Source organism: Stegastes partitus, unplaced genomic scaffold, assembly GCF_000690725.1.
Source record: "Stegastes partitus isolate 25-593 unplaced genomic scaffold, Stegastes_partitus-1.0.2 Scaffold180, whole genome shotgun sequence".
NCBI classification, from domain to species: Eukaryota; Metazoa; Chordata; class Actinopteri; family Pomacentridae; genus Stegastes; species Stegastes partitus.
The window spans coordinates 439645-449364 of NW_007577911.1; the positions used below are offsets into that span (position 1 = coordinate 439645).

General features: G+C 43.0%; 1 protein-coding gene across 1 annotated transcript; it reads right to left on the reverse strand.

Annotated features, from left to right (window-relative positions):
- Positions 1–390: 390 nt before the first annotated feature.
- clmpa (CXADR like membrane protein a) lies at positions 391–8905 on the reverse strand. The gene is made up of 6 exons (XM_008280057.1): positions 8780–8905; positions 7294–7492; positions 6407–6574; positions 5460–5582; positions 2255–2396; positions 391–766 (listed from the first exon to the last, which is right to left on the reverse strand). The coding sequence occupies exons 1-6, from the start codon at positions 8897–8899 to the stop codon at positions 391–393; spliced, it is 1128 nt and encodes a 375-aa protein (XP_008278279.1). The 5' UTR covers positions 8900–8905.
- Positions 8906–9720: the final 815 nt, after the last annotated feature.

Below are 9720 nucleotides of genomic sequence, written 5' to 3' on the forward strand. Positions count from 1 at the left end.
GGCACAGAGGAATCTGTGACAAAAGGATTAGAGTGTGTGCAGCAGGTACTTGAGGATATATGAAGTATTTACATAAGGTCGGTTTATACAATCAGAGCCATTTATCCTATTTATATACTGTACAATCCTAGAGTTAAACTACTTTCATTAGTTTAGTCATCGGTGCAGGTATTTTAATTTGCAACATGTGTAAAGTGGTGTACTGTGTGTAGCAAGGTGTTAAAGGAGTTAAACTGCTGAAAGTGTCCATCAGACTGTGAATGGTGAGAATCTATTTAAATGACATGAATTAATGCTTATCAGAGTCAAACGCTTGGGTTCAGCTGGTTTTCGTTTCCTGAGGCTGCCTTGGTCAGTTCCTCTGTGAATACAGTTTTCTATCCATCTCTTTTACACAGTCTGGAAGGCCTTGGTTTGAGCAGGGATCATAACGGGAGTGGCGCCCATGCGGGTCAGGTTCCCAGGACTCAGCTTAGGTGGTGGGCTGGGCTTGGAGTTGGAGGTAGATGTGGTGCTGGGTTTAGAACAGGGTTCTGGAATCTTGGGAACTGTCCGAATGTAGGCAGGTGGAGACTGGGGGAAGGTGGAGGCTTGGCAGCTTTCTTTGAGGGCTGCCACAGCAGGAACACAGGCTCGCTGGCCTCTGGGCCCCATGTTGTGCATCATGGACTGGGTGGAGGAGGTGCCTGAGCGAGAGCTTCCCGAACGGGATGAGGAGAGTGAGTTGGGCTTCACCAGGCTGGCTTTTGGAGCCTCTGCATCCTCCCTGAAATCAGTAGATGGTTGCATTATTTAAGAGTGCCTTGAAATGAACGTACTAGCAGATGAAGACAAACTACTTGATAAATTACACAACATACAGCCAAGTTTGGGCTTAGAAGAAGTTAGTCTTAAGTTATATTCAGTAAGCAATGTTGTCATTACATAGTTGGACACAAAAGTACAATGCCTATAAAAAAAAAGTATTTGCCCCCTCAGGAGGGAATATAGCAGATATAAGTTTGGTGACCAATGGCCCATGGCTATAATTAGGTGGTGTGGAAACCCTCAGTTGAAAGCCATTTACCATGTCCCAATTCAGAGGCTGCATACTTCACTTAAATTAGTAATTAGCAGGCCACCAAGACATCTATGAATCCTCGTAAGGAGTTGCAAGCTTATGCAGCTGAAATGACAGAAGCTGTACATCCAAGAACTGTTGCTGTGGTTCTTCATTGGTCAAAGCTTTCCTGGAAAGTGGCAAGAGATAGCCACTGTTTAAAAAAAAAAAAAAAGAAGAAGCTCATATTAAATCTCAACCAGAATTTGCCAGAAGGCATGTAAGAGACTCTGAAGTCAACTGGAAGAACATTCTTCAGTCTGATGTGACCAAAATTGAGCCTTTTGACCATCAGACTATTGCATTTTAATCGTAATTTTACTCGCGCAGGTTAACATTTTTATGTCTCCTGCATCCCAGGTAAGATTGGGGACAGAGAATCTGAGTGAGCTATATTCAAAGCTTACATTGCCAAAGCAGCTGTTAAGAGCAGCGGTCAGAGGGTCAAAGGTGCCTGTTGTGGTGGCAACCTGAAAACCCACTGGTGGATTGCAGTAAAGGAGGCCATCAGGTCAGGCTAAAGAAAAATGCCTTCATGGCTTGGTGCCTCGGGGGTCTCTTGAAGCAACAGACAGTTACCAGGGAGCCAAAAGTGCTGCAGCTGTGGCAGTTCTGTGAGCAAAAACTGTGTTGAGGGAAGAGTTCAGAGAGGCTATGGAGAAGGGCTTTTAGCTGGCCTTGAGGAGGCTCTAGCAACCGATTTGACTCCTTAGGAATGGAAGGCAGGGCTTGTCCCAGGCTGTGTACAGCTGGGTACATCTGGCCTGGGAATGCCTTGGGATCCCCTAGGAGAACCTGGAAAGCATGGCTGGGAAGAGGGACATCTGGAATGAACTGCTTCACCTGTAGCCTCAGCAACCCGACCGCAGATAAGTGGAAGAAAACAGATGGAATGGATGTATGTAGCTTCCCATTAGAGAATTGTTGAGATCAGACAAAGAATGATACTGCTCACATCCTCAACTATACCTTGATGATATTAGTGCAAAGTGAATAGGCAGTCATAGACAATAATTTTCTGATTATGGTACCATATAAATGAACACATTTTGATTATGCCTTTTCTTTACAGTGTGAGTATAACAGTTCATGTTGTGATTATTATTAGTTATGAATGGTCATGACTGGGAGACAAAGTTTGTCTCTACTGTCTACCTGATTTCATTTGGGGTCTCTTCTTCTTCATATTTCTTCATCTCCTTTTTGCGGAACGCCGACCAGACGATGAGGATGATAAGGAGGACGCCAAAGGACACACCAACTACTGCCCCTGCTACCATGCCCATTCCCCTGACGTCTACAAACCACGAAGATGACAAAGCACACATACACAAGCAGTTGTTTAAGAAAGAGCATGTGGACACTGAAGTTAAAAGTTGCCTTATTTTAGAATTGGGAAATAAAACATTTATTATTATAGTTAGTAATGGTTTTCTGCACATTTTCACAAGTTGTACCTCACATCCAATAAATTATGCATGAAATACTTTTATTTGCAGACTAACATTCTGTCTTTACAGGTCTTGGAGCTTGGTATTACATTAGGTGTCCATCCATCCATTATCTATACACCACCTAATCCTCACTAGGGTCGCGGGGGGCTGGAGCTTATCCCAGCTGATGTAGGATGAAGGTAGGGGACACTCTGGACAGGTCACCAGTCTATCACAAGGCTACACTTAGAGGCAGAAACCAAGCACACTCATGGACAATTTAGAATCACCAGTTAATCCTGTGAAGGCTGTATGTGTACGTTTCCTTTTTTTTTTTTTTGCTATTATTTCACTTCTGCAATGCCATTTTTTTCAGGTAGACTAACATATCATTGCAGCAAACCTCTAGACATAGGAAGGTTCATTGCAAACAAGTTTTCTAGCTTATTTCAATTTGCATTTTACTGCTGCTGTGTGAGCATGTGACAAATAAAAACTCTTGAATCTTGTAAGTGGGAAAAGCAGTTTCAGACTCATCAAATGGATAGCAACAGCAGGGCCATGCTGTCAGCTATCCTGTGAAGGGAGAGGGCCACAGAGGTTAGAGACGCTGACTTGGATTAAGATGTGCTTCTCATAGAGAGCTTTGGGAATTTACTTGATTACCCAGTCTGACAGCTTCAGGTTGAACATTATCATTCTGGACAAAGTTCAAACCAGGAGAAACAACCTATCCATTGTGACCTCTGTTTATAATCCACTGGGTATCTTGGCACCAGTAGTCATACCAGCAAAGAAAAGTGTGCAAGAGTTTTGCAGATTGCAGCTAGACTGCGGTGTTCTGAGACCTGATAAGTTTGCTTGTGAGTAGTCTGTGTGAAGGTCAGAGCTTCATCAGCTAATGGACATTAGTGTCCCTTGGTGTTTCAAACCTGCTGGCTTTAGTCAAGCAGTACTACGCCAGCTGCATCATTTGCCGACACTAATGAAGACAGTTATGAGACTGATTTACCACACGCAGACTGTGGGTTTAAGTCTGCCACCCACAACTTCTGGGCAGAAGATTTGGATTGTACAGTAAGGAAGCTTTGCTAAGTTTTTTGTTTGTTTGTTTTTTTTCCCCTAACGCAGAATGATAGAGAACAGTACCAACAAAGTCTACTGTGCATTTGTCCATGCGAGTGTTTCTGCCAAAGCTAAGGATTACTCTTCACATGGAACTCACTGCAGCCACAATGGCTGTTCACAGATTTTGAGATTGGAACTGCAGCTGCAAGTTAGGAGTCGGTGTTCTGGTCAGACAGCACAACTGGGTGGAAGTTTAAAAGAGACAGAACAAACAAGTTCCGCACTGTTTTTGTGAACCAAATGGAGACATGGCAATAACTCACTGAACCCTGCAGACATGTCAAGGGGACAATACAGAGAAACTCATCCAAAGCTACACTTAGTTACAGAGGCCAGAATTTCTCCGTAAGCCTCTAGAAGAGTGGCCCAAGAATGTGGCTCATCTGGGCGACCTCGCCCAAGAGGACCCAGAGGCAAAGTAAACTGTGGTGAAAGTAGCTAAAACAGCAGGTGATTTAATACTGGAGTTCATGCAATAGTTCTTGTCCTGGATTTGCCTTAATAAGGCAGTCACTCGGATGCTTAAGATTAAGAGTACTCTGGAGAGCCTGAGGAACCAGTTGAATGCTACTAAGTCTTCATCCAAGACCAATACGGACATCATAAACTCAATCTCTTGTGGACTATTTCAGCCCACTTGAAGTAACACATGAAAGAAGTATTGTAATAAGGTATGGCACCATTTTTACATCCCTGGCAATCCATTCCAATACGCTCCACCTCCTGGTTCACCTTCACTAAAAGTTCATGTGTGTTCTTTGTGCTTTACTTTAGTCTTTAGATGTTTTGGAATTTGTTTTTATGGAACCTGTTTGTCCATCTATCTGTCTTTGATGAAACCTATAGAACTGAACAAAGTTACTTTTAATTAATTCCATCTAGCTCTCTGCTGTATGTGTTGCTGTTCTGTGTTTGCATTTGTGTCTTCCTTTCTGAATTACACAGAACGGTACAAACTGACCACAATGGACCGAGCAGACAGATATTTTTTAGCGCAGACTGGTGGCACTTTCATTTTTGGAGAGGGCTGTGGCCTACAAGCCTAGGCTTCTATCTAAGTATAAGCCAGTCTTCAGGAGTAGACATCGACTCTACACTAAGACAGCAATTAAGTTGGTTGATGTCTCCCATGTTCCTGAGTCTAAGTTGCCTGGTGACATCACTGTGACATCTCTGTTCCTGTTTGAGTGGCCTGGCATCTCTCCCGTTCCTGAGTCTGAGTCACCTGACATTCAGCCTTTCCCTTCGTCTGACTTGGCCGTCACAAAGAGCACCCCTGAGTCAGCCAACATCTCCTCAGCCCCTGGGTCAACTGATGCTGAGAATGTATTGAGTCAACCTGTGGCTCTCCTTCTCTCGAGTTTGGTAATGTTCCATCTGATGCCATGCTAGCTTCAAAGATAACTAACACCCTGCCTTATCCTTGGTCAAATGACATCCTGGCCAGCATCAAATCTGATCTAGCATAATCCCTTCTATCTGACCTTATTATTATTAGTAGTAAATTACTAGAGCAACCCACTGAATCTTTTTTTAATAAATCAAATCAAATAAATGTTAGCACTAAAATGTTCCTGAAAGGGTAATTAAAAGTGGTAGAACACCAGTGCACTGATTATTTCTGCCTCTAAAACATTGCTTTTAGCGAGACATGCATTGTTACTTTGGTTAATTAATGGTTTCAGATAGGACTGTAGGCAGCGTGTGAGCAAATCATTTGTGGGTGAGATTTACAATGCTATAAATGACAAATTGCAGATTTTGTGCCTATGCATTGTTAGCAAGGATTATCCACTCACAGTGCATCTTGACCTCCACCGTGCAGCTGTCTTCTCCCACATCATTGCTGGCTGTGCATTTATATACTCCAGTGTTGTCCTTAGTTAAGTTCCTCAGTGTCACAATCTCAGGGTTTTTCAAATCTGAAGTACCAAGAAAGACAAAACAGGGTGCAAATGAGTATTCTTGTCTTACATTATGGTTTACAACAGAGTAAGTTTGTACAATATTACATGTTTGTACAGTTGTGTTAACAGAAATTTACAAACCACTTGAAGAAGTTTGGTGTTTTTAAAATATCAAATATTTCTGACAAATTCTTTATGTCTGGTGAAACTGAGTTTTCTTATGTAGGAAGTGAAGAAGAACATAGATGAATTGGAACAGACAGAAACCCTGTCTAGCTTATGACAGCAGACAGCCGGAGTGAGTGCAAAAAAGCATAACATTCAAAAGGGTGAAATATGACCACACAGTCCAACATCTCTTGAACTGAATTCTTGTCCACCTGAGCAGAATGACAAAGTATTTTGCTTACAGAGCTGATAAAGGAAAATACCAAAATAATAAATCACAACACCATTGGAAAGTGTGGTGACACACTGCTTAGTATCCTTTCTTCTCAAAGTCATCAAAGAAAAAGAAACCGACAGGGTCTCACCAGCATTGTGTCAGCGCTGGAGATTGGTCAGATTGCACCCATCATATTCTGCTACAGGGGGAAAATAACACTCTGCCTTATTTGTATTTCTTTACACCAGCTCCAATAGTCTTGGGCAGTGTGAAGCTCCAGATGCCATGACGGTTACTTGCAGACTTTGGTAACAGCGATATTCATTTAGTAGAAGTGGAGGAAAATGCCATGTGGAATGCAAAGAGAAAATGGCAGGCTTACACCTACAATCTTTGTCCGGTGAGTCACACTCTTTAAAGGCAAACAAATTCTTCAGTGTGTAAGCATATTTACCTATGAGGGTCAGGGGAGGCAGCTTGCCAACGTACTTGCCCTTGTCCAGTACTCTTTCCCATTTGTAGTAAATGGGATCAGAACCATCAGCAGACTTGCAGCTCATTTTAACATCACCACCCTCCAACAGTTTGCCTTCCATCCAGCACCGTGGCTTGGATGGCTTCACTGTGGATACACAATCAGACACAAACACATATATCCTTAGATGTTACTTCATCACCCACTTTTTCAAACTAAGATTGATGCTCCCAAGTGGACAGCATTAGTGAATGCGTGTCTACAAAACTTGCAACAGCGACTACAGGCAGGACGTTTCACCTACATCTACACAATTTGGTAGCCGTATGTAGCACATCATGGCGCACAAAAAAGGCGCCATACCCTAAATCCAACAGGAAGTCTGCCATTCTGATTTGCTTGTGAGATTTTTGCTTATTTTTCATCATTTTCAAGAGCGAACTCCTTATAGGGGATACCTCCAAGAGACTTACAATTTGGCCGATACATACAAATGGCTCTAATGATGAAAAGTTATCAAAATCTTCCGCAAAGGTCAAAGGGCCTGAAGTTTGATCATTCGCCATTAAAGAGGAAGCACTATCTAACTACCCTGTACATGCTGCAGTCTGCCTCAAACTTTCCATGTTTGATCAGTGTCCTGCCCTGATCACATCCACATGCCAATAACCATTCACAGCTATGACACCACCTGCTGGCAACAGGAAATGACTTGTTTATGAGCCTCAAATGGAATGACATAAGCCTTAAAAAGTCGATGATGACTCATGTAGAAAACTGTCTACTTCCAATTCTACAGGATCCTCACAAGTCCTCTCCCTGTCTGTGTTTTCTCTAAGTAAACCAAAATGCTGTCTGCCACTTACCCAGCACTATGAGGCTGATGGTGCTCCAGTGGTATTGTGCACCATACTTAACTTTGCAGCTGTACTCTCCTGAGTCTGTCATGGTTAAGTCAGTGATCCACAGGGATGCATCACCTTTTAAGAAATCTCCAGCGAAAGCTACACGCCCACGTCCTGCTTCATTGGGGTCAAACACCCGTCCAGCAAAGTAGGTAATCACCTGATGGGAGAAGTAAAACAGGTGGGTGGGTTTGCAATGGGGTAAACAAGGTAGGACACAGACAGTAAATGCAACCATGTGAACCTTCACTATAACAGCTAGCAATTATACTCATACAAAGAGCCAGAGAATACCTCAATAAGACAAATGCATATATTTAAATTGTGTTTTTGATGATTGTTACAGTGCTGTGAAAAAGTATTTGCTCCCTTATGATGACGTGACATTGAAGAGACGTGTCAGCCAACACAGTCCAACAATGTTCAGACTCATCAGCATCTTGGAGTGAATCTCATCCACACCCTGCACGTTGCCACTGAGGAGTTTCTTGACCACCTCGTCAATTTCTATCACAGATATGGGCGAAGATTCCCCCAAATCTTCAGGCTCTGCCTCCTCAGCAGAGAACATGTCAACCTGGTTAAGGAGATCCTCAAAGTGCTCTTTCCACCACCCGACAATGTCCCCTGTCAGTAGTTCTCCCCGCTGACTGTACACAGCCTGGGGCAAGCCCTGCCTCCTCTTCCTGAGGCGTCGAGAGCCACAACTTCCTTGAGGCCAACCAAAACTTCTTCTCCATAGCCTCTCTTAAACTCCTCACACACCCAAATTTTAACTTCCACAAATGCAGCCCTTTTGGCCGATTGGTACCTGTCTGCTGCTTCAGCAGACCTGAGCCAACCAGTCCTGAAAAGCCTCCTTCACTGTTTTTAGGTTGGCGCTGTGAAAGGGACCAGTTACCTTATGCAGCTCCAAACAGCTGCTTCAGCAATGGAGGCTTTAAACATGGCCTACTCAGATTCTATATCCCCAACCTGCAGGAGAAACTCTCCTGGAGGTGGGAGCTGAAAACCACCACACCTCATCACACATTCCCAGTTTAAACTCACAACATTTTTAGCTTTACCAGGTCTGTCCAGTAGCATATCCAACTCACCACCAGGTGGTGATCAGTTGACAGCTCTGCTCCTCTCTTCACCCGAATATCTGAGACATACGGCCCCAGGTCTGATGACACAGCTACAAAATTGATGACCAAACAGTTCCATTTTAGTTCCATCAGACCACAGGACATGTCTCCACAAATGAAGGTCTTTGTCCCTGTGTGCATTTGCAAATTGTAATCTGGCTCTTTTATGTTGCTTTTGGAGTAATGTCTTCTTCCTCTCCAAGTATCCTTTCAGCCCATATCGGTACAGGACTGGTTTCACTGTGGATGATGACTCTCTCTTGTGTTACTGTCCATTCTCAAAAAAAAATTTAATTCTTGTATTGAGAGACACTCACCACTCTCTGCCTGTTGGTTGGCTTGAGAAGCAGCCACTCAATATCCAGTGCAGGGTCATCACCAACCCAAAACTGATGGTGGCAGGGCAACGTGGCATTGTCTCCAACAACCCTCTTCATCTCTGTCTGGGCACGTGTCATCAGCACACCCAGCTGAACTGTAGAGAAACAAATTATTTCAAGACAACTGTTCACTTCGTCAGATATCAAATACAAATAGAGTTGTAGAGTTCCAAGTAGAATTCAACCACTTCACTATTGAAAGATGGCCATGTTTAAAAGTGACAAGGGATTTTACTTGACTTTTAATCCACTCTGGAGATTTGCAGATCTATGGCATTTAACATTCTGAATAAGTTGTGAACTTTCCAACATCATTACCTACAAGTGCATAAGTGCTTGGTTTGTCTGCAGGGGATGGCAGACTGCATGCACATGGTTTCAGGAAGTGATGAAAACTGACTTAGAGGTCAGCTTTGTGGCAGCAATTCTGGCTTTACAGCACAATGCAGTTCTGTGCAATTTGTTTTAATCAAACTATAGTCACCAAGAAGATGACTTCCTCACATGGTAAATGCAGCTGGATGCAAATCAAATCACTCTTAGACTGTAGGGTTAAAAACAAAACTCATGAGGAGCTCTTGAAGGAAACCTTTGGTGTTGTCAGCTAAAGATTTCATCACAACAATAATAAGACATGCACATTTGATATGGCACTTGATACTTTTTTTGTCACTATCTATGTCATCCTATTGCAATTTTGAAGTAAATCTAATACTGCATGCTACAGAAATCGTATTTGCCAGTACAAATTCAATTTTTTATTACATCTAGCCACAAACCTTTCGTCCAAAGGGCCTTTTCTTTGTGTGGCGAGGTTAGACCAAGGGGGAGTGGGACATAGGAGAGAATAATTAGTGAGCTGTACCAGTCTCTAAAGA

Bases quoted from the DNA above. Each gene is read 5' to 3' on its own strand.
- clmpa (XM_008280057.1), bottom strand. From the start codon at position 8,899: ATGAAGAGGGTTGTTGGAGACAATGCCACGTTGCCCTGCCACCATCAG. The intron at 7,493-8,779 runs GTGAGTGTCTCT...TTCTCCCATCAG, and splicing joins CAACCAACAGGCAGAGAGTG to GTGATTACCTACTTTGCTGG. The intron at 2,397-5,459 runs GTGAGTGGATAA...CGTGGTTTGTAG, and splicing joins GGTGGAGGTCAAGATGCACT to ACGTCAGGGGAATGGGCATG.